General features: G+C 44.8%; 1 protein-coding gene across 1 annotated transcript in view; it reads left to right on the plus strand.

The window, feature by feature from the left end:
• Window positions 1–7,154, plus strand: part of IDE (insulin degrading enzyme) — a 123,758-nt gene extending 116,604 nt beyond the window's left edge. The window contains exons 19-21 of the mRNA XM_068258893.1: window positions 1,679–1,751; window positions 2,387–2,454; window positions 4,636–7,154. Of these exons, the coding sequence (XP_068114994.1) occupies window positions 1,679–1,751; window positions 2,387–2,454; window positions 4,636–4,731 (237 nt within the window). The 3' untranslated portion in view covers window positions 4,732–7,154. The remainder of the gene's footprint in view (window positions 1–1,678; window positions 1,752–2,386; window positions 2,455–4,635) is intronic.
• Window positions 7,155–25,236: the final 18,082 nt, after the last annotated feature.

Raw genomic sequence — 25,236 nt, forward strand, 5'->3', positions numbered from 1 at the left:
CACAGCGGCATGTTACCTAATCCAGGCAGGACCCAGGAGGCAGCACTGGGTTCTACACTCCAGACTTCTCCCCACGGCACCGCTCTCCCTGCAGGCATTTATGGGGTCACCATAGCTGGAGTTGAAAGGGCACACACCTTGGGGGCCCCTACAGGCCCTGGGAAATTGCTCCCTTTGCTTCTATGGAAGCGCCGGCCCTGGAGACAGTGCAACTGGAAAATGCTGCAGTAATCCAGAGCACATTAGAACAGCTATAGGAACTTCTAGGATAGAAGAAATAAGGCTCAGATTTTTGTTACAGAGTCTCTTTAACAAGTGGGAGGCACATATGCTAACTGTTGTAATTCCTACACCGTTCACCTGATTCGGATGTAAATACCCTCAAATTAAAGCTCTGACAGTCTTAAGTTAAAGTACATCATGTTTGTATCATTTCAAATCCATTGTGGTTGTGTATAGAGCCAAAAATGTTAGAATTGTGTGGATGTCCCAAAATTTATGAACCTGACTGTAGGCTACCAGGGGATGGAGGAAGCCACAGGTAAGATCATCTGTTTTTTTTTTTTTTTTTAAACAATTCCTGAATGCTTTCTTTAAAATGTCTAATTTGTGTTGAAGTTAGTTTTACTGATGACCTTAAAGTGGATCTGAGATGAACTTTTTACTCATTGCATAATCGTGTTCCTTTCCTATTGTTTATAGGACATTCCTCAAGCCAAATACTTTTTTGTTTTAACCTGCTGAGCGGTCTGGACGAGCTCAGCTCGTCCAACACCGCCAGAGGCTGCCGCTCAGGCCCTGCTGGGCCGATTTTCGTCAAATAAAAAGCAGCACACGCAGCCGGCACTTTGCCAGCCGCGTGTGCTGCCTGATCGCCGCCGCTCCGCGGCGATCCGCCGCGAGCAGCGGCGAAAGAGGGTCCCCCCAGCCGCCTGAGCCCAGCGTAGCCGGAACAAAAAGTTCCGGCCAGCGCTAAGGGCTGGATCGGAGGCGGCTGACGTCGATGACGTCACTCCGCTCGTCGCTATGGCGACGATGTAAGCAAAACAAGGAAGGCCGCTCATTGCGGCCTTCCTTGTTTATTCTGGGCGCCGGAGGCGATCGGAAGAACGCCTCCGGAGCGCCCTCTAGTGGGCTTTCATGCAGCCAACTTTCAGTTGGCTGCATGAAATAGTTTTTTTTTTATTTAAAAAAAAACCCTCCCGCAGCCACCCTGGCGATTTAATCAGAACGCCAGGTTGGTTAATACTCTAATTCCCTATAAACGAAATAAACCACGCCCACAGATTTTCTGAGAGCATTGGCAGTAGCAAGGGCTCATGGGAGCTCAGTCTGGGCAGGAGGAGGAGGAGGTGTTACTAGCCATTGATTTCAGAGGGGAGGAGGGGGGATTGTTTTTTTTTTTACAGGCTGAGATACAGATAAGCCTGCCTCTGTGTAATGTTTACAAACAACATGGCTGCTGTCATTGTATCACAGAAAGAAATAACCATATTCTATTAAAGCTGTTTGCAGCTAGATTTGCTGTGTAAACGATCTAAACTTTAGATAAGATATATAGACAAGTTACTTGTTATAGTTAGTTTTTCATCTCGGATCTGCTTTAATTAAGGTGAGGTCACTCTATTTGGCATTGTTCTGTTTGTAGCTGAGTCTAATTTTTTTTTTTTAATTCTAGGACTTACTCTCACTAGAAGCACCGAGGAGACACAAGGTGTCGGTACACGTCCTTGCAAGAGAGATGGATTCATGTAAGTGCTCCTTGGTAGACTGGACTGTAAGATATTCTGCAGCACATACAGGTCTAATAATCTGAACAGTTTCCCTTTAAATACTGTATTCTTAAAGGCAACTTTTTTTAAATTGAACCTTCCCATGATGGAGGTTTGTAATAGAATGTGCCTTTACTACGGTTTTCTGCTCCTCTGTCCCCCGGTCTTTATGGGATCTGTCATGGTGAAATCTGATTGAGATTGAGCAGTGCAGGATTGGTTCCCGGCCAGAGGGTAACTGATCATTTTCTGGATCAGGCTGCTGTTGGCCCGTGTACGCTAAGTTTAAGAGCAGCTTTGTTTTATGGCTGGCGAATAGGCAAGAGGCATTCTACAGTGCAGAGTAGAAAGACCATTCCCTTGTTGTCACTTGTCTTTTAGTGTCCTCTAGTGATCTGTTGTGGCAGAAGATTGTGGGGTAGCTATGCACAGGTTAGATTCTCTCCCAAGATACCCCAAATCTTGGTTGAGAATTATCCAGTGCGTGTTTAGGATGCTTCAGTATTCACCTGTTTTGTTTAGGGACCCAACATACAACATTTTAAGTATGTGGACTGACATTTTAATATTTATTTGTATTTATTGTATGTATTGTTTTCTCCTTTTGTATGCAGGTCCTGTCGTTGGGGAGTTTCCTAGTCAAAATGATGTCAACCTGGCCCCCGCACCTCCCCTCCCTCAGGTAATTTACAGGAAAATGCCAGATCTGACTGGCCAGTTAAGCATTCATTTGTCTATAGGTAGATTGTTTTTATTTTCATTTGCTGTAGTTTGTCTTTGAAGTTAAAGCACAATATAAACTGAGAAGTATAAGAAGGCTGACCTATTTATTTGCTTTTAAATAATGCAGATTGCCTAAATTGCCTAAATCACTGCACACTCTCGCGATTTCCAAGCGATCGCAATCAGCGCTTTTTAATCACTGTATCGCAATCGCCCCAGAGTTGCAGTGAAATGCTACATGCAGCGCGTTTTGCGATTGCCGCTAATCAAGAATAGCCCGCGATCGGCGGCAATCACGGCAGTGAGATCAATGCCATATACTTTGTAATGCTCTACCGCGCTTCAGCGATTAGAGGGAATCCCCCACTAATCCACCACGTGAGAACGGTACAGTATTTTTTATAAAAAGTACAACTTTCTCTCCATCCATCCATATGCGTCATCTGATATAAAGGTGTGGTCACCTCATCGATTATGCTAACCCCCCCCCCCCCCCCCCCCCCCAATTGCCTTTTTTCTCTTCATTCGTTATCTCTTCTTGGACTGCTCTTGGCAGTTCCTACCCACTGCTTACCAGCAACACCTCACAGAAGCCTACCGTTTTGCATATGCCCTTGCCCATTTGTTCCACCATCACAATTTTGGTTCTCATCAGTCACCCAGATCCGCCCACTTGCCCGTTATCCCTGCTTTCTACACATTGTCATCAAGAACTGTATGTTCACTTTGCTGATCTAGCGCGGGTTTTCTCCAAGCACCTCAGTTTCCTCCCACCCCCAAAAATACAGATAATTTAATTGCCATCCCCCTTAATTGACCCTAGACTTTGTGATGGACATGTGGCTGGTGGTGATTAGATTGTGAGCCCCTCTGAGGCACAGTTATTGACAAGACTATATATTCTCTGTACGGCACTGTGGAAGATGTCAGTGCCATACAAACGTTACACTTTAGCCTTGCAACGCTGGGTCCCTGGTTCGAATCCCAGCAAGGTCAACGTTTGCAAGGCATTTGTATGTTCTCCCTGTGTCTTGTCTGTGTGGGTTTCCTCCAAGTACTCCAGTTTCCTCCCACATCCCAGAAACATACAGATAAGTTAATTGGCTTTCCCCTAAAAATTGGCCCTAGACTATGATACATGCACTACACAATACATACATAGACATAAGACTATGGTAGGGATTAGCTTGTGAGCCCCTCTGTGGGACAGTTAAGTGACAAGACTATATACTCTATACAGCGCTGCAAAAGATGTCGGCGCTATATAAATACTAAATAATAATAATAATAATCATTTTCATGGTGACATAGGTAAGCAAATTCCAAAGCCCCATTCTTGTAAAATGGAACCGCTCTTAAGGGGCCCATACACCTAACGATTTTCCCGCCGAAATACGGCCGTTTCGTTTAGTGATCGAAGCGGCCGTGAAATCGCCACGCACACCGCTGACAGAACGATGGATTTTCGTCCGAAATCCATCGTTCCCGTCAACTCATGTCGATCCATCCGTGCGGAAGATTTTTCTTGGGTCGGGAGTGCGTCGATAGCGGCGTTCGAATGCCCGACGACTGACGCAATACAGCGGAGATACATTACCTGCTCCACCGGCGCGAGTCCCCACGGTCACCTCCCGGCTGGCATCTTCTCCCATCACCTTCCACATCACGGCATCAGTGCATAACTTCCTGTGTCACTGCAGTGACAGCGGAAGTACAAATAGAGGTCGCTCTATTTGAACTTCCGCTGTCACTGGAGTAACAAAGTTATACGCAGATGCCGATGGGAGAAGATGCCATGCGGAGAAGAAGACAGCGGTGGACCAGGGAACTCGCGCCGGCAGGAGCAGGTGATGTATGCAGGGGGGGGGGCAGCTCCACAGATTGTGATCGGTTTCAGGCTAAAATCGATTCACAATCTGTTTGCAGTAGGTGGCCATACGATCCCTCTCTAATCAGATTCGATCAGAGAGGGATCTATCTTTTGGTCGAATCTGATGGCAAATCAACCAGTGTATGGCCACCTTTACAGTTACACTTAAGCAATATCAATATTGGTATATTCATCCATAACATAGTGCAGCAGCCCACAAAGATCGTATTTCTGGTTTTATGATGAATATGTGCTTCTGTTTTCATCTAGCCTGAAGTCATCAGTAACCTGCCCGAGTTTAAGAGGAGCCTACCTCTCTTCCCTCTCGTCAAACCACACGTCAACTTCATGGCTGCGAAACTATGATCGCCGTGAGACTCGCCACCACCTGGTGAACACACGTTCCTCACTGGGACTAGGAATGAGTGGAAATTGTGATGACCGTAGTAGGATTTTGCTAATAGACCTTAAACAGGAAAAAAAAATACACGTTCTAGTGAAAGTCTCTGGTAGATGAATTTTTCATTGTGGCATGTCTTAAACAGGCGGAATCTGGATTGCATCTGTCCTATAAAAGAAATTAAGATTTTATTGTGTACATAAGTAAGCGAATGACTTGCAGTGGCTAGGAAAAGTCTTCTCATAGTCGTGACAAGAATAACGTTATAGCTCAAGTCCCTGCAGTGAATTGAAGTATCACATAACAGCATTGTAGGTCTTGCTTTTTAAGGGCACCGATAGTGATTTCGTTGACTGTTGATTTTAAGGCCATATTGTCCCCAAACTGGTCAGTGTTATGCAGGCTGAGTCACCTGTGGCCTCTAAAACATGATTATACAGGTGCACTTGTGGAATGGTTTACATCCTAAACATGTCATGTGTCTGATTACACCGATACACGTACAGGATGAGCCTGTGCTGTATCCTCTTGGCATGCCATTATTTCCCATCTTTCTTTATCCATTTTCTCCATTCTCCACCACCACCGTTTTAGCCTTAGCCAGTAAACAGCTGAAGAATTATTTAAGGCTTCTGCTTAAATTATAGAATTATTTGGAATTGTGTGACAGAGTGGATAACACAAAAAAAGCGTTTATAAGATAGCTGATGTGAGAAAGGCTTAGGTTGATTCCTGGTATGATAGAGTGGGCAGTGTGAGGAGGGATAAGATAACTGGTATGATAGAGTGGGCAGCGTGAGGAGGGATAAGATAACTGGTATGATAGAGTGGGCAGTGTGAGGAGGGATAAGATAACTGGTATGATAGAGTGGGCAGTGGGAGGAGGGATAAGATAACTGGTATGATAGCGTGGGCAGTGTGAGGAGAGATAAGATAACTGGTATGATAGTGGGCAGTGTGAGGACGGATAAGATAACTGGTATGATAGCATGGGCAGTGTGAGGAGGGATAAGATGATACCTGGTATGATAGAGTGGGCAGTGTGAGGAGAGATAAGATAACTGGTATGATAGTGTGGGCAGTGTGAGGAGGGATAAGATGATACCTGGTATGATAGTGGGCAGTGTGAGGAGGGATAAGATGATACCTGGTATGATAGAGCGGGCAGTGTGAGGAGAGATAAGATAACTGGTATGATAGAGTGGGCAGTGTGAGGAGGGATAAGATGATACCTGGTATGATAGAGTGGGCAGTGTGAGGAGAGATAAGATAACTGGTATGATAGAGTGGGCAGTGTGAGGAGAGAGACGATAACTGGTATGATAGCGTGGGCAGTGTGAGGAGGGATAAGATGATAGCTGGTATGTTAGAGTGGGCAGTGTGAGGAGGGATACGATGATAACTGGTATGCTAGTGGGCAGTGTGAGGAGGGATAAGATGATAACTGGTATGATAGTGGGCAGTGTGAGGAGGGTTAGGATGATAACTGGTATGATAGTGGGCAGTGTGAGGAGGGTTAGGATGATAACTGGTATGATAGAGTGGGTGGTGATAGGAGGGTTGGGATGATGGTTAGTGTGACAGTGTGTGATGCAAGGACTGACAGAGTGGATGGGTAAGAATTATAAAAAGTGTGACAAAGTGGGTGGAACTAGGGGAGTTGCCCTGGTAACCAATGTGACTGGGGCAAGGAGGGATCTCTGCCAGGCTGAATACGCCAAGAGATCTCCAAGAGCTGTAAGAATGCAGACACCATGGTGCAATCTACCTAAATTCAAAATGGAAGTGTTAAGCGGATTGCCCCTTTTAAATGGCTAGACAGAGAAGGATAGACCTCTGTTACTGCGTCACGCTGCAGTATGGCCATTTCACCCGCCTGTGAGTGATTGGCTGAGGTATAAAGCTGCTCTGTAAAGTTCATACAGACAAAGGGTGCCTCTAACTCATCATCTTATAGGCCGAGTTGTACAATATGTATAAATAGCTGGGATGTTAAACCTGCTGTCATCCTTCCCTTGTCTAATGTATTGTTACTGTATTACCTGTAGGGCTGGTGGACGTGATTAGTCCGGGGTAAGATGCCATCTTATAATCTGCACTTTCACCATTGGATATGATTGGTTGGGGAGTAAACTGTGTTGTTGTTTTTTTACAATTTTAATTTTTTCATCTAGGCGCCCTGCACCTGTGGGGTACTACAAGCCCCAGCATGCATGCAGTGACTTGTATCTGCTGACAGGCTGCTGCACTGCAGTGTAGACTAGCCGAGTTATAAATATCCTCACTGGCACATTTTGTAAACTGATTGTCTAGCCATATGTCGATCTTGCTGGATAAAATGGAAAAAAATGTGAACGCAAACAATAAAGTTACTATCTGCATGACTTTAGCACACCTAATAGCGTACAGGACAATTCACTTAAAACTGATTTTAATGTCTGAATTCAAGCGAACTGAGCCACTCATTGGCTTCCTGTGCAACTCCAGTAGAGGAAGCTGCCCGCAAAGTCTCACTCCTCTAGCTGCATTGAAAGTCACGCAGCGGTTTTATGGACAGTGCATTGTCCTACTCCACTGCATCAGAGCAGTAACTCTCCCACTGGGAAGATCTGTCAGCCACCAGGGAAAAAGCTACAGTCACCTGGGTGAGCGAAGCCTTGCTCTGTTTGCATTATCTGTCATGTAAGAAATCATTATTAGGGAAAAAAAATCTACAAGGCAGACCAAGCCCTAGCTTAATGCAACACTGAATGTCCACAGGAATGAGATTCATAAAGTAGAACCAAGTGTAAAAAACTGAACATATAATTTTACAAATTCAGACCCACTTAAACCTCTACTGGTCCATAACGTGATTTTACTCCTAGAAAACCACCAGTTTATTTTTTCCTGGTCTTAAATTTTTACAACAGACTGATCTGCACACTGTACAACAGCGTTGTTGTTCCTGCCATGTGCTTTCTTATGCTTCTCTCTGTGTGAAAGCCTTGCTCACACATCTGTAATGTATAGATCAGGTCTGACTCTTGCTCACACATCTGTAATGTATAGATCAGGTCTAACTCTTGCTCACACATCTGTAACGTATAGATCAGGCCTGGCCTTTGCTCACATATCTGCAATGTATAGAGCAGGCCTTGCCCTTGCTCACATATCTGTAATGTATAGAGCAGGCCTGGCCCTTGCTCACATATCTGTAATGTATAGATCAGGCCTGGCCCTTGCTCACACATCTGTAATGTATAGATCAGGTCTGAGCCTTGCCGACACATCTGTAATGTATAGATCAGGTCTGATCACTGCACGGTGCAATCTATCCTTTTCTACAAGTGTCCTTCCGAGAGCTGAAGTGGAAATGCTGAAATCAATGATCAGACCTGATGTAAAGATCACAGATATGTACAATAAATAGGTAGTGTACAGGTACAAGACAGCACAAGGTGCTTCAGAAGCAGTGGCATAAGTGCAGATACAAAAGAACTGCTGTACAGTGTGCAGGCTGCTTTTAAAGGGAACCTGAAGTGAGAGGTATATGGAGGCTGCCATATTTATTTCCTATTAAACTAAACATCAGCAGTGTCTGAATCACACACCCGAAACAAGCATACAGCTAATGGTCAGAATTATGTCAGAAACCTCTATCCTGCATGCTTGTTCAGGGTCTATGTCTAAATGTATTAGATCAGGGGTCTCAAACTCGCGGCCCGCTGGCCATTTGCGGCCCTCGATGCAATATTTTGTGGCCCTCGCCGGCAAAAGCTTCCTTATAGTTCGCTCCAGTGCTCCCAAATAATCCGCCGCATCCCCGCCGCTAAACGAGGGCTGCAGAGCCCCCAAATCGCCCGGGGGGCAATCTGCCGGTATTTCCTGGAAGGGGCAGAGCTTTCAGCTTCAGCTCTGCCCCTCCTGACGTCAATCGCCACACGGATCGCCACCTCTCCCCGCCCCTCTCTGTGAAGGAAGAGTGAGAGGGGCGGGCAGAGGCGGCGATGCGCCGCGATTGTGAAATTCCTTATGCGGCCCAGCCTCATCCTGACTTTGCCTCCTGCGGCCCCCCCCAGGTAAATTGAGTTTGAGACCCCTGTTTTAGATGCAGAGGATCAGCAAGACTGCCAGGCAACCGGTATTGTTTGAGGCCAGTTCTACACTTATTTAAGGTGCGAGCAGAAATCGGCCTTCATATGACCCTGTGCTACGGTGTGGCAACAGGTTCATAATATGCATAGCGCCCCTTCTCCGTGACATACTCCCTGCTGGGCAGGAAATAATTCACCAGGGATTCCTGACAGTCTGCTCATGTGCACTGCGGTCCCAACATTTACACTGCATTGCCCATTGACTTGCATTGCTGCATAATCCCTGCATGTGACAAAGTGCTGCAGTCTTTGCGTCGGAAATGCGCCAGTTTGGATACTTCTGCTGCACCGCATAAGTGTGCAAGTCTCCATAGACTTGCATGGCCCTCTCTCAATTCAGGTTCTCTTTAAAGGAGAACTGTAGGGGGGAAAAAAGAGTTGAACTTACCTGGGGCTTCTAATGGTCCCCCGCAGACTTCCTGTGCCCGCACAGCCACTTGCCGATTCTCCAGCCCCACCTCCGCGGTTCACTTCTGGAATTTGCGACTTTAAAGTCGAAAAACCACTGCGCCTGCGTGCCCTCGCTCCCGCTGATATCGCCAGGAGTGTATTGCGCAGGCCCAGTATGGTCTGTGCCTGCGCGGTACGCTCCTGGTGACGTCAGCCGAGCAAGGCCACGCAGGTGCAGTGGTTTTTTGACTTTAAAGTCGGAAATTCCAGAAGTGAACCGAAGGTGGGGACTGGAGCATCGGTGAGTGGCTGCGCGGGCACAGGATGCCTGCGGGGGACCGTTAGAAGCCCAGGTAAGTTCAACTTTTTGCTTGTTGAGAGGCTGTGGCTAAAAGTATTAGACGCAGGATAAGCAGGAGAGTCAGGCAACTGGTATTATCTTAAAAGGAAAAATCCATATCCTTCTCAGTTTAGGTTCCCTTTAAGGTAAATTCTTTTAACTCCTCGAGGTTTTAAATTCATGAATGCATTCTTCATTGGGGGCAGTATGAGTCCAATTTAATTTGTCGCCAGTGCAGTTACCCTCTAAGAATATAGTGGCTACTTCCACACAAAACATTGCTGAGTGGTGTGACCCTGTAATATATTCTTGTTCTTTTATGTGGATGAAAAAGAACAGCACTTTCTAGCTCTACAAGCAAAAACTTACACCAAACTTGGGAATGCATTGCAGCCTTTTTAAAGAGAACCCGAGGTGGGTTTGAAGAATATTATCTGCATACAGAGGCTGGATCTGCCTATACAGCCCAGCCTCTGTTGCTATCCCAAACCCCCCTAAGGTCCCCCTGCACTCTGCAATCCCTCATAAATCACAGCCACGCTGCTGACAAACAGCTTGTCAGAGCTGGCTGTGTTTATCTCTATAGTGTCAGTCTGCTGCTTTCCCCGCCTCCTGCAGAACTTCAGTCCCCGCCTGCATCCCTTCCCTCCCTGCTGATTGGTGGGAAGGGACAGGGCAGGGACCGGAGCTATGCAGGAGGCGGGGGAGCAGCTGAGACTGACACTACAGATGTAAACACAGCCTCACAGCATAGCTGTGATTTATGAGGGATTGCAGAGTGCAGGGGGACCTTAGTGGGGTTTGGGATAGCAACAGAGGCTGGGCTGTATAGGCAGATCCAGCCTCTGTATGCAGATAACATTCTTTAAACACACCTCGTGTTCTCTTTAAGCACCATGAATGTCAGTTTTATGATTCAACCAAATGACATGAGGAATCTATACACAGAGCATACTTTTATTTATTATTGCTTCTCTATTTCTCCATATTTTTAATTTTACGTTTTAATTTTAGCATACGTTGCACCTGTCTCAGGGTCCTCTGCGTTGTCGCTCATTTAGACTTTATAAATAAAGCTGTTTTATTTAATTGAGAAAGATGTGTTTGTTGTGCTCATCATTCATTGTCCTCTGCTCATTGCATCATATTGTGTCCATCTCATGAGCCTCAGTAGGTAGGTATTTGTGTGATGTCAGCTGTATTGTTCACATTCCAGTACCTTCATTAGTACTGTATAGTGTAAATCATCACATTTTAACAAGTATATTTGATATGCCCATAACAAGAAGCTGATGATGAATAGAATCGCTATGCTTCCACTTATTGCAGTATGATCTGTATCAATATTTGATTGGATAGTCATTCTTTTTAATGTGCTAGCTCACACCTTATGGCAAGGGTAGGGAACCTATGGATCTTTTGATGGATACATCTGGCTCACATACAAATCAGTAGGAGTTGATTCACTAAGCTACTCTTCTCAAGCAATGCAGCTTAGTGTGGCAGCGCAAGTAACATTTTCAAAATAGTGCATGCACTACTAACTTACTCGCGCTCCCCCCAAAACGAACAGCTGCTCCAATTGTCCCACTCTGGACCCTGTCAAGTCCAGTGACTTTGTAGAACGAGATCCCCGCACTTTGATTGGCCCAATAGGCTGCCTGTCACTTAACAGGCAGCCTATTGGGCCAAAGTGCGGGGATCTCATCCTACAAAGTGAATCAACCCCCAAGTCAGCTAGCTAATTGTACAAGCTGTTAGTCGGTATTTCTCCAGTCTGGCTCTCTGGGGAATTGCTGATGTTGCTGAAACCCAAGAGAAGCTGAAGACGTGTCTGACACTTCGGCTGCCTGGCAGATCAACTGTATACACATCACCATGGCAACAGGGACGTGATCCCTACTGTCCCAGTTTGCAACATATTGTATGGCTCTCGCGGAATTACATTTTAAAATATGTGGCGTTTATGCCTTATGGTAGCAGAAATCACAGCAATGCACATGAGCGTTTATGCAGTTGTCGACTTTATTAGTCTTATACTGGATTGATCAGAAATTCGGATGACAAGCAGGTAAGCAATCGATATATCAGGTAGATGCTGATCATATGCCAGATCTAACAGCCCATGAGTAATCATTCTGGTCTTTTCTTTCAGCCATATCGGTTTGGTTCTGATTCAGAAAAGTTCTCCAGGTAATTAGAGAACATGAATAGATCCTTCAAAACCTGGCCTAGTCTCCATCAATGCTTAATATGGCAATCTTGGGTCTTCCTGTTAAGCCTGTATCTATTCAGTAATGGGTCCTTGGGCAAGACTCCCTAAAGGCGGCCATACATCAGGCAATCAACCATCCAATTAGATAATTATCAAATCTGATGCAAATCGGTGCCACCAAAAGTATGCCTGTTCGAATGTGACCAGTTTCGTGCCAAAAATGGTCACATGTATTGATCGGACATGCTGCAAGATGTCGGGCCAACATGCTCGATCTCGGGTGCACGGTATAAATGGGATGCGACAATTGCCAACGATGAACGTGATGGAAACTCCCAGCCCCTGTCACCCTTGAGTATATATTTCCCCCAGTGCCCCGGCATTAATACATTACCTCTCCGTCTCTGTGTCCAGATCAAGATTCTTCTTCCGGGTATGTGCAGCATGTGGTCGCCAGGCACAGTGGCGAAGAGGTCATCTATAAATACAGGGGCATCGGTGGGGAACATATACACTAGGGGGACAGCTAGGCGGCGTCACAAGGCCGATTTTGTAATCAGTCTGCTGGTGTATGGGCAAACAGATCTTTCTCCGATCACAAGGAGGTCTCTTGGTTCATCAGCCTCAACTCTCTAGGATGGCCTACTGAGTGAGCCACTAGTGGTTGCAGCTCTCAAGCGGTTTGAGTCCAACTGGAGAAAAAGCGCAATACAAATGTTAGAATTATTATTAAATAATCCCAAAGGTAGGTTCAAAACTTTACCACCAAACAATTTGGTAAAGCCATGGAAGGCTTGATATAGTTTGTTTTCCAATGGGCTCCTGACTGGGTGATTACGATTTTGTGTGAGCTCTCCAGTCAGTAATGGTCCATTTTTATAGGTCAGAGAACCCGGGACTCCATGGGACTGTTTGGGCCCAGTGAGTGGATTGCGTTGAGTGAGAAAGTGAAGGCCACATAATCATCTGGAATTGTGTGAGAAGCTGAGTTTTCTAGAATGGATTAACAGGAGGGGAGGGCAGTTACCTAACCAGTCCAGTACTGTATAGTGTCAGAAGTGCACTTTAAATTTGTGTGCGTTTGGATTCATTTTCATTTCAGAGACATTTTAAATGGCTCCATATTCCTGCCTGCTTCACAGCCCCCTACCTCATCCATAACTTATTTTTACCACAATAGCCCCTTATGTGTTTTGGTTTTTTTGTGGAACTTCGAGACACTGAAGCGAAAAAAAATTGATCTAATGAATTGGTTGTGTAGTACGAATAATTACTGGAACATTAGTAGCAAAAAAAAATTCTCATTTTTATTTTCAGTTTTGTTTTTTATAACATTGCATCATTCTCTAATATTTGCAGTTAACACACTACTCAGCATTCTAAATGATTTTACAGAGCAGGCCAGTGAACTATTGACCTGTCCTCTACAGGGAAAAAAACAATACAGTGACTGACACTTGAGATAATAAGCTTCAGAAGACAGAGCTCTCTGCAGCTTTGAAAGTTATGGAGCTCAGTGGCTCTTTTGCATAGATACCTGGAGCTTTTTAACGCTTCCTGTACTGAAAACAATATTAGACATATGTCTTTGCTCCTAATGTTTTATTTCTTCAGTGTCTCCGTAAAGCAATTGAGTTGCTAGTCTGGAGGATAAAATACTGCAAAATTCCACACATTCCTTGTGAACTGACCCTAAGGTTAGGTTCTGTTCAGATGTTTCTCCACATTTGAAGGTAAATTTTCAAAGAGACTTTACTTTCTCCAGTACAAATAGTACATAGGTTATGATGGAAAATAATTTGCAAATGCTAAACCTTATTCTTAGTCTGCACATTCAAAAAGTATTTGAAGAGAATTGCAATAGTCAAATTAGCTAAGACATTGTCCATCTTTGACCTGCATCATGGTGGCACTTTAGTTGAGTGATAATGGTGAGGCGGAAATACCCATGATGAAGCCTTAACTAGTGATAGCATGTGATATCTGTTATGTTTAATACTAACAGGACTAAAGTCTTATAAATGCAATCCTATTGAATGCATATATGTTATGGCCTTATTTCTAGTCTGTGGGTACAATGTCGAGATATGTGCTGTACATGTAGAGTTTTTGATGTTTTCTAATGCAATCGAGGAACGTGGCTGTGATTCATATGCAATGTTTTTGTTGGTTCAGTTAACTGTTTTTTGGAACTGAGAGATCTCAGGCATAATTCATGGATTCCGAAGGTGGATTCCATCGCTGCAGACTTCTAAGCAATACCAGACTACCTATTGTACTGCTATCGGTTATACTGTATTCTTTGTTACCTTAAAGTGAGTCTGTTAACACGATGACAAGTTCAACTCACAATAAAGTCATCTGGCCTGATCTACTACACTTCTCCAAGGCTGAAGATCATTTGACATCGTAGACAATCCAGCATTCCTTGTCTAAAAAAATGATGCTTTTGATTCCAACTAGTGTTGTGCACGAGTATGTAACTACTCATAATTGAAATTTAAATTAGATAGCGCTGCCCACAGCAGTGGGGGTGATTAACTTACCTATGCCGCCACCAATAACCGATGCATTCCACCCACAGAATATCGCTACTTTCTTCTTCTGGGTTTGAAGGATGAAGTAGTAGCGTTACGTGGACTGTAGGTGGAACGCATCGGATATAGAGGGTGGCATAGGTAAGTTACCCACTCCCATTCTTGTGTGGGCAGCGCTATCCAAGTTAATTTAAACCCCACACACACACGCGCTATCTTATTTAAATTTCGATAACGAGTAGCTATGTACTCATGGTGCGCAACACTATAATTTCAACTTGCCTGAGCCGTATTGGCGCATAGGGTTGGTGAAAGGCTATTTATTTAGTGTTTTTATAACTAGCCACATAACTGCAGCAAGATCTGTTGATGCAGGAAAATATGGATTCCTTAAGCCATGTACTCGCCTTAGAAGGCTCTTTTCTGACTGGTTGGGGCAGTCTGTTGAGAATCTAGTGTGTGTGTGTGTGGTGGATCCCATTTGTTGCACAGAGATCTGGAGTGTTGGATTGTCTTGGCAAAGCACTTTGTTCTCCTCCTCACCCCTCCATCTGGAAATTCCACCATCCAAAAAAGTGGTCGTGGATGGTTAAAGAACTGTTCTGGAGCTAGGAGCACCTGTCTTTCTCCATAACAGGTTTTTTTTTAAAGTTGCTTCCTTCGCTGGAGGTAAGCAAATATTTGTTTAATGACACTGTTAATTGATCTGTTTAAAGGGAACCTAAACCGTAGGAAATACAGTTTCACTTAACTGGGGCTTCCACCAGCCCCCCTCAACTGTCCTCAACGATCCTCCGTTCCTCTGCCGCTTAGTTTCAATTCACTGCGCCTGCGCATACTTGGCCATGCATCCTTGTTCGCTTCGGCGATAGTGTCCTGCGCAGTATGTGGTTTTCTTACTGCGCCTGCGCAGGACGCTATCTCCAACGTGAACGCATATGAGGATGCATGCGGCAGCGCAGGCGCAGTGGACCAACTATTGATCAGTTGGCAGAATCAAAAGTAAGCTGGGTTTTATTATAAAAGTTGCTGTCGTCACTTGAGATAACTTATTCAGATAGTTGGTCCTCCGAGGTTTGGATGGACAGCACTGTCCAGTACTTGTATCTACTAGGGCAATGATAGGCAAACTTGGCTCTCCCTGTTAAACTACAAGTCCCACAATGCATTTGCTTTTGACTGTGGCTGTCAGACTCCTGCAATGCATTGTGGGACTTGTAGTTCCTTAACAGCTGGAGAGCCAAGTTTGCCTATCGCTGTACTAGGGAATAACAGATCGGTGGGTTGGATTTTTATCATTTTTAAATGACCCTTGCTTTCCTCAAGACCTATTGTAATTGCTTTCACCTTTTCCATAGGTATGACCACTCATGCCATTCTTGTCTTGTAGACAGAGCATTTAGTGCATAGCGTGCGCTCACACATTGCTGTGTGAAGGGTGTTTGGTCACACTGTGCAATGCTGCACCTGAACTCTGTCCATACAATTGTAAGGACACATTCACGTACAGTATCTGTTGTAAAGGTTGACACTATCCAAATGGACTTTCTACAGTGCCTTCCTGGATAATGTGTGCAATAATGATCATGTTACCATAGCAATCTTCTTGCAGTGAATATAACATGAATGTTATTAACCAAGGGTAAAAACCCTTGGGGGTGAACTGGTCGTTAACCAGTTCACCCCCAAGGGTTTTTACCCTAATGGACCAGAGCAATTTTCACCTATCAGTGTTCATCCCTTTTATTCCCTAATAACTTTATTACTACTTATCACAACAAAATGATCTATACCTCGTTTTTTTTTCCACCAATTAGGCTTTCTGTGGGTAGTACAGTTTGCTAAGAATTTTTGTATTATTCTAAATGAATTTTAACTGGATAAATAAGAAAATGGAAAAAATTCATTTCTGTTTTTGGCCATTATAGTTTTAAAATTAAACGTTCTCCTGTGGATAAAACCGACACGTTTTATTTGCCCAGTTGTCCCAAAAATTAAACCGTTTAAATTATGCCCCTATCACAATGTATGGGGACAATATATTATTTGGAAATATGTTATTTTTTTGTTTTGTCTTTTTTTTGTTTTGTCTGTAATTACAAGCCCCTATGTAGTAAAGTAAAAGTAATTTTCCCTCATAAAATATATATTTAAAAGTCCCTAAGGCAACTACTTATGTATTTTATTTTAACATTTTTTATTTTTTTTACAAGTTTTTTTTTTTGGGGGGAGTGGGTGCTTTGGAAGTGTAGGTTATTAATTTTATTAATATTATGTATGTGTAATTTAACTTTTTGGCCACAAGATGGTGCTAGTGAACACTTTCCCGGTTTAACTAGCTGTGACTGTTTCCTGTTTTATGAATGGACGTGGCTGCTGATCGCGGTCACGTCCATTCATTCCAGGCGTTGTGATTGGGTAAAGGATTCCTCGGTCCTCTTTCCCAATCGCTGAACACGAAATCCCAACGGAAACGGCGGTGGGAGTGGCGCGCACATGTACGGAGCGCCAGCGGGAATGCGCAACTTATTAAAACGTCCTGTTGCTGTGAACAGGCTCAAACAGGACATTTTAATAAGTCAGGATGTCGTTAGATGGTTAAGATGCAAATTTTGAGTTGATTCCCTGTTTTCTTAAAGAGTACCTCAATCAAGAGAAACCTGAGTTTGGCCGCACTGCGCAGGCACAAAGTACAGTTTGGGGCAGCACGGAGCTGATTGTGCATGAACCTGCGCAGTGCAGCCACGCTTGTACACAGAGGGGAGCAAGGCTGTGAAGAAGGGGGTCCTAGCAATAGGAGGAGCGTTTGATGAGCAGCCAGAGGCTTCGCTCTACAGTGCTGAATATCTAACTTTTTCCCCCCACTACAGATTTTCATTTCCTGCAGTTTGAAATTGGATCTCTACTGGTTCAAGATACATTAACAAAATTGGCAACAGCTCAAACTTAGTGATATCTTATTGTCCATCTCTACAGTATATAGAGACATGAAACCAAAAGCCATCCCTCGGTTTACCTCCTCCGAGAAATGTGTGGCACAAGATTTTCTAAACTTCTAGCACTCTACAGCTACTCATTGGCAGAGGGACATACAGACCTGTACCTCATTTAAGTAAAACGTTGACAGATTCACTTTAACGTCAAATTGTTTCTTTGTAATGTGTGGGAACGTTGGTGTAGAAATGTATGTCATGTGAGAACTGAGTGGTAGCTGTTTACAATAAAGAAATAGTACATTTAACAGACATCTCCTTTGTCTTCCTTCCTGGGAAGGGTGTGTCTTTTTTCTGGTTTCAGAGGGCCGTGTGCTGTTTGAAATGTGTTGTTGAGACTGTTTTATGTATGCCCTGAAATTGTCTTATTTATATACAGTACACCATGAATTGCAGGACTAGAAACTGTTGGCCGATAATATGGACTGAACTGTCCGGATGTTTTTCACTTAATATTTCTAGACATTTGGATGTGCAGACAAGGCTGGATTTATACTTTTTCCACCCCTAGGCAAAGTATGTTGTGAGTGGCTCCCCTTTCATGTGCAGCAGCCCCCTCTCCTTTGTGTAACCTCCATGTGCAGCCCCCCTCTTCCATGTGTATAATCCATGTACTGCAGTCCCTCTCTTCCATGTGTATAATCCATGTACTGCAGTCCCTCTCTTCCATGTGTATAATCCATGTACTGCAGTCCCTCTCTTCCATGTGTATAATCCATGTACTGCAGTTCCTCTCTTCCATGTGTATAATCCATGTACTGCAGTCCCCCTCTTCCATGTGTATAATCCATGTACTGCAGTCCCCCTCTTCCATGTGTATAATCCATGTGCTGCAGTCCCTCCTATTCCATGTGTATAATCCATGTACTGCAGTCCCTCTCTTCCATGTGTATAATCCATGTACTGCAGTCCCTCCTATTCCATGTACTGCAGTCCCTCTCTTCCATGTGTATAATCCATGTACTGCAGTCCCCCTCTTCCATGTGTATAATCCATGTGCTGCAGTCCCTCCTATTCCATGTGTATAATCCATGTACTGCAGTCCCTCTCTTCCATGTGTATAATCCATGTACTGCAGTCCCTCCTATTCCATGTACTGCAGTCCCTCTCTTCCATGTGTATAATCCATGTACTGCAGTCCCCCTCTTCCATGTGTATAATCCATGTGCTGCAGTCCCTCCTATTCCATGTGTATAATCCATGTACTGCAGTCCCTCTCTTCCATGTGTATAATCCATGTACTGCAGTCCCTCCTATTCCATGTGTATAATCCATGTACTGCAGTCCCTCCTATTCCATGTGTATAATCCATGTACTGCAGTCCCTCTCTTCCATGTGTATAATCCATGTACTGCAGTCCCTCTCTTCCATGAACAGTTCCTTTGAACATCACTTAGAACAACATTTTTTTCATGCATTTCTCCCCATTTGCAGTCTCCTCTTTCATATGTAGCAATCCCTCTTTCATGTTCAGGTGCCCCATTGGTCTGCAGCCGCCCAAAGCCTGGGCCTTTGTGGACTTTCCAGAAATCCGGCCCTGTGTGTGAATCTTGGCAATCATTACACACTTTACAAGTACAGGTAGTCCCCTATTAATGAACGAGAGAGGGACTGTAGGTTCGTTCTTAACCTAAATCTGTTCTTAAAGTGAACCTCCAGACTAAAAATCGACTCAGCAGCACTGAAAAGGCTTGGTGTTTCTTTAACAGTTTCACAGCATCAGAACTTTGTTTCTCTTATACAAGCCTCATTTTTAGCTGCACAGAAGAAAACTGCCCGGGCATTTTTCCCCTGATGCTGTGCAAAGCATGATGGGATTTCTGATGTTGTTCTGCTGTTTTGGTACAATTTTTTTTTTTACATTTTGAATTTTACATTTGAAACCTAGCGTGTGCAGCTGGGAGGGGTAATCAGGACACAGGACAGTTGGAACTGTGTCTTATGCTCGGTCACCTCCTTTCAACCAAAAAGATGGCTGCCCACATGACAAAGATGGCAGCCCCCATGAATCACAAACATTTGCCTGTTCTTTTAAAACAGGGTGGGTTAAAGATTATATTACCTATCTATTCTAATTAACAGAACTAATTAACTTAATGACAGTATGTTTGTTTAGGCTGAAGTTCCCCTTTAAGTCGAAACATTGTGCCATCTCTGTCCCCTGTACCTCCTCTGTGCCCCCCTATGCATCCAGTGTCCCCCTCTGCTTCTGTACCTGCTTATACAAGTTTAAAAGGCATTTTTTTCCTCTTGTAGTTTTTGAGAAAATTAATTTTAAAAAATTCAAAGTCCATTTTGAAAATGTTTTTTTTTTTACTTGTTCCCATGGAATCACAGACTTCATGCTATTCGATGGGTTGTTCGTAGTGTTGGGCAAACAGTGTTCGCCACTGTTCGGGTTCTGCAGAACATCACCCTGTTCGGGTGATGTTCGAGTTCAGCCGAACACCTGGTGGTGTTCGGCCAAACTGTTCGCGTTCGCCCGAACGGCTCAATTCCTGGCCGAACAGGGCCCCTGTTCGGCCGAATACGGCCCCCCTATGGGGTCGCAGGCATAAGGGGGGCGCATGCCCAGATCGCGGGGGGGGGGGGGGTCGGAAATTCCCCCCACCCCCTCCGCTAGCGCTCCCCCCTCTGCCCGCTTCCCCATACAAAAGTTTAAGGAAAGTACCGGTGGTAGTGGATGGCCTGGCAGTGGCACTGTGGAGTGAGGAGGAGGAGTCCGGAGAGTGAAGCGTTGAGGGAGGCCGGGCAGCAGGCGTGAGGTCAGAGAAAGGGCGGAAGTACCACAAGGGTACTACCGCTGAACCGCCCACTGCCCGGCCTCCCTCAACGCGTCACTCTCCGGACTCCTCCTCCTCCTCACTCCACAGTGCCACTGCCAGGCCATCCACTACCACCGGTACTTTCCTTAAACTTTTGTATTGGGAAGCGGGCAGAGGGGGGAGCGCTAGCGGAGGGGGTGCGGGGAATTTCCGACCCCCCCCCCCGGCGATTGGGGCATGCTCCCCCTTATGCCTGCGACCCCATAGGGCCCCTAAAAGCGGGATGTTCGGGGTTCGGCCCGAACATGCAGAACATCGCGGTCATGTTCGGCGAACTTACCCGAACATCCAGGTGTTCGCCCAACACTAGTTGTTCGTATGTCGGGGACTACCTGTAATTTCAATCTCTTCTCGGAAGAAGTTAAACTGCCTTTACAATGAGAGGTCGGAGGATTCTACACTGTGCCATTAGCCACTGGCAGTCACGTGATCACCTGTTAAAGCATAATGGAAATTTTTTAGAAACACCAGAGAATCCCACAACCTGTCTTTAACCACTTAAAGAGACTCTGTAACATTCAAAAGATCCCCTGGGGGGTACTCACCTCGGGTGGGGGAAGCCTCCGGATCCTAATGAGGCTTCCCACGCCGTCCTCTGTCCCACGGGGGTCTCTCCGCAGCCCTCCGAACAGCCGGCGACTGTGCCGACTGTCATTTCAATATTTACCTTTGCTGGCTCCAGCGGGGGCGCTGTGGCGGCTTTCCATTCCGAACTACACGGAAATACCCGATCTCATTCGGGTCCGCTCTACTGCGCAGGCGCAGGAAACTTGCGCCTGCGCAGTAGAGCGGACCCGACGGCGATCGGGTATTTCCGTGTAGTTCGGAGCCGACAGCCGTCAGAGCGCCTGCGCAGGAGCCAGGAAGGTAAATATTGACGTCACCGCTGCCCGGACTCCACGGAGGGCTGCAGCGAGACCCCTGACGGATGGAGGACGGCGTGGGAAGCCTCATTAGGATCCGGAGGCTTCCCCCACCCGAGGTGAGTACCCCCCAGGGGATCTTTTTATGTTACAGTTCCTCTTTAAGGTTAAGGACGGTGGTGATTGAAATCTACACCCAGTTTTGATCCCCTAATACCTGCCAGGGTGTAGATTTCACTATACAGTTGCTCCTGACGACCCTGTCGGTCTCTGCCCACCACAGCCCACTCGCCCTGCCGTCGCCATGACTGCAGAGCTCTGAGCTGGTCAGGAGCAAATTTCCTTATCTCCTGACCCTGTCATCAATGTTAGAAACTCCCATTGGCTCACATTAATGGACAGGGCCAGGAGCCAATAAAAGCGGCTCCTGACCGGCTCACAGTTCTGCCATCCGAGATGGAAGAGTATGTTGCCCGAGGTTCATGGTGGACGGTGGTTGCGGCAGGTATGTGCGGCAATTTGTCGGTATCCAGTCGTCTCTGGTCCTTAATGGAGCTGAAGACCGCTGGTACTAAAGTGGTTAAATAATGCAGACATATGAACTTAATTGTAGTCTAAATCTTACAAACCTTAGGCACAACCTGTAATGAAATAAACAATATACAATCTTTGAAATAACCTATATTTATATTATATATGGGATGCAGGCCCAGAATTTCCAATCCATCAGATAACGAAGCGTTTTAAAGTACAACTGAAGCAAGAGTGATAATGGAGGCTGCCATATTTATTTCCTTTTAAACAATGTCAGTTGCCTGGCAGCCCTGCTGATCTACTTGACTGCAGTAGTGTCTGAATCACACCAGAAATAAGCATGCAGCAAATCTTTTCAGATCTGACAATATCAGAAACACCTGACTGCTGCATGCTTCAGAGTCTGTGGCTAAAAGTATTGGATGCAGAGGATCAGCAGGACTGCCAGGCAACTGGTATTACTTAAAAGGAAATAAATCTGGCACCCACCATATCCCTTTCACTTCAGTAGTCTTTTAAAAAATAAAATGTTACTAATTCATTTCAAAAAAATTCTGGCACCAGTGTTATTCACTAGATAAAAAAAAAAGCATTTCATTGGAAATATATATTTTATTAATATTTAACATTGAAAGAAAAAAGTCATGTTTACAGCAGACCATTAATTTACCTACAGTCAAAAATCAGCAAAACCCAATGAAACTCAACAAATGTGAAGAATGGCTCTTGGCTCACATGCGCAATGAATGAGGTTCTGGAACAGTGGAGGGACAAAACACGCTGTATAATGGTTTATCATCACAACTGAACAGGACTGTCACTGAGTGGTGATGGGGAAGAGAAATCAAGCAAGATATACAGTATATACACAAAGCCTATGGCCATCTGCTGTGACCAGATACAAAACCTCATACAGCACAACATCACACCTCTCTCCAGCCTTAAAGAGACACTGAAGCGAAAAAAAAAGTATGATATGATTTGTATGTGTAGTACAGCTAAGAAATAAAACATTAAGATCAGATACATCAGTCTGTTTCCAGTACAGGAAGAGTTAAGAAACTCCAGTTATCTCTATGCAAACAAGCCATTAACTCTCCGACTAAGTCTTATGCTACGTACACACATGCGACAACGATCGTTCGTTGAGAACGACGAACGAGCTTTTAATTGATGAAAGAATGACCTGAGTAAAGTTAGTTTTTAAATGTGTGTAACGATCTGATCGTTAGAATGAACGTTACATCACGTAAAGCAACTATTGCGCCTGCGCATAAAAATGAGAAGTTTCAGGGAGAAATAGTGAAATGCGCATGTCAAGCCTAGTACGAACGACCGTTTGCAACGATGTACTACTTTTGCAAACGATCGTCGTTGGTTAAAATCCGCCGAGACAGAACTTTCTTTTGTAGCGATTTGGCTCGTTCGTCGTTTGCCTTAATAGTCGGTGGTTCGTTTTTTGTAACGATCGTCGTTAGTAAAGATCGGGGAACGATCGTTACAAACGACTATAGTCGCATGTGTGTACGCACCTCTAGTCATGGTGAGGGCTGTTATCTGACTTTTATTATCTCAACTGTAAGTGAACTGTTTACTTTTTCTCTGATAGAGGAGAGGTCATTACTTCACAGACTGCTCTGAAAGACTAATTTTGAATGCTGAGTGTTGTGTAATCTGCACATATAATAGAATGATGCAATGTTAGAAAAAACACTATATAACTGAAAATAAAAGTATGAGAATATTTTCTTTGCTGCTAATCTTCTAGTCATTATTCATAGTACACAACCAATTCACTATATCATATTTTTTTTTTCGCTTCAGTGTCTCTTTAAAATAAGTTAATTTTAATGCGAATATAAATATTTCCATTTTTACATAGGGCTAGGGCAAAACTATCAGAGCTTTAGAGGGCTTTTTCATGCCACATTAAAGTAAGCTGTAGGGGAATTTGTGAGAATGGCAAAAGTAAGGGGGTTTTAAGTACACATCTATGGGAGAAAAATGTAGGCTACCAAATCAGTCCTACACAAAAAGCTAGCAGCACTACAACTGGGCATTTTGGAGTTTTCAAACCTGTCTTCAGGTCAAAACCGGTAATCTGGGTGCACTGAGAGAATAAGCCCTGAAGCCCACTAGCAGTGCTTTTCTTAAGGCTTGTGATTTGAAAAGCTCTTGCTAATGTAATGCTATGTGTGTGATGCCACTTCAGGGATGTGATTTTTTTTTTTTTTAATATCCCCCATAATATTACATTAGCAAGAGCTTTTCAAATCACAAGCGCTTAGAAAAGCACTGCTAGTGGGTTCCAAGCATAATTGTGAAATGACTCACAGTGTAATTACAGTAACAATGGTGTAGTTTGGCTGCCCCTAATCACGGAAAGAAGGGACCTATGTATTACAGGAAACAGGGTTTACAGTAGGCAATGAAATGAAAAAAAAATTGGTAGGCGAACATATCGTGCAGGGAGTGCCATCACCCCACAGCCAAATTTGCCCGCACCTTTTTAACCAATAGGAATTCAGGTCCCAACAATGCTGCATGTTCAGAGAACAATGTATACAAATAGATCAACCGCCATACCGCAGAGGCACTAAATTATACTTGCCTATCCGTCAAAGCTTCCCGATAAGACATGCACTGCTGGCACAATCTCTTTGCATGGAAAACATAAAGCATTCAGCTCGAAGTATATCATCCTAATGTTACCCCCAATCTGCCAGTCTATACCAGGGGAGTGACTAGATGGTCCCAATTACAACCCAGGGTACAAAACAACTGTTAAACAGTCCTGGACTGCATTTATGCTATCGGGTGGCCAGAGTTAGCAATCCTCACCTGGATAAAATGAAAGCATGGCAAGGATTGCTGCAATCGTATCTGTGCTATTGCCATTGTGCATGGTCTGGCAGCGAGAGCTTTCTTCACTAAACCTCACCTGATTTGTTAAAGGCCTCTTTGATACTAAGCTGGAAAGTTACTCACTGTGTCTACAATTCTATTTCTTCTCTAGGCGATGGCAGTAAATACTTTCACCTGATATTAAACAGGCCTGGTTGCCAGGATTACTTATATTCTCTACAACCTCCCTACCAGGGGAACTTAACCCTCCTGGCGGTCTATTAAAAACCGCCAGGGGGCAGCGCAGCCGTTTTTTTTATTTATTTTTTTAAATCATGTAGCGAGCCTAGGGCTCGCTACACGATAGCCGCTGCTCAGCGGCATCCCCCCAGCCCCGCCGATCACCTCCGGCGATCAGGAAATCCCGTTCAAAGAACGGGATTTCCTGGAGGGCTTCCCCCGTCGCCATGGACATGGCGGGATGACGTCACCGACGTCGTGACGTCTAAGGGAGTCGGGAGTCCCGATCCACCCCTTGCCGCTGCCTGGCGCTGATAGGCCAGGCAGCGCAGGGGTCTAGGGGGGGGGGGCTGTCTTGCGACGCGGATAGCGGCGATCGAGCGCGGGGCGGCGGCGATCGAAGTGCTCAGCTAGCAAAGTGCTAGTTGCGTTCAGCAAAAAAAAAAATTATTCACATCGGCCCAGCGGGGCCTGAGAAAACCTCCTGCGCGGCTTACCCCGAACTACGTTCGGGGTTACCGCCAGGAAGGTTAAGTATACTGGGCCAAATTATA

This window comes from Hyperolius riggenbachi, chromosome 10 (genome assembly GCF_040937935.1).
Source record: "Hyperolius riggenbachi isolate aHypRig1 chromosome 10, aHypRig1.pri, whole genome shotgun sequence".
Taxonomy (NCBI): domain Eukaryota; kingdom Metazoa; phylum Chordata; class Amphibia; order Anura; family Hyperoliidae; genus Hyperolius; species Hyperolius riggenbachi.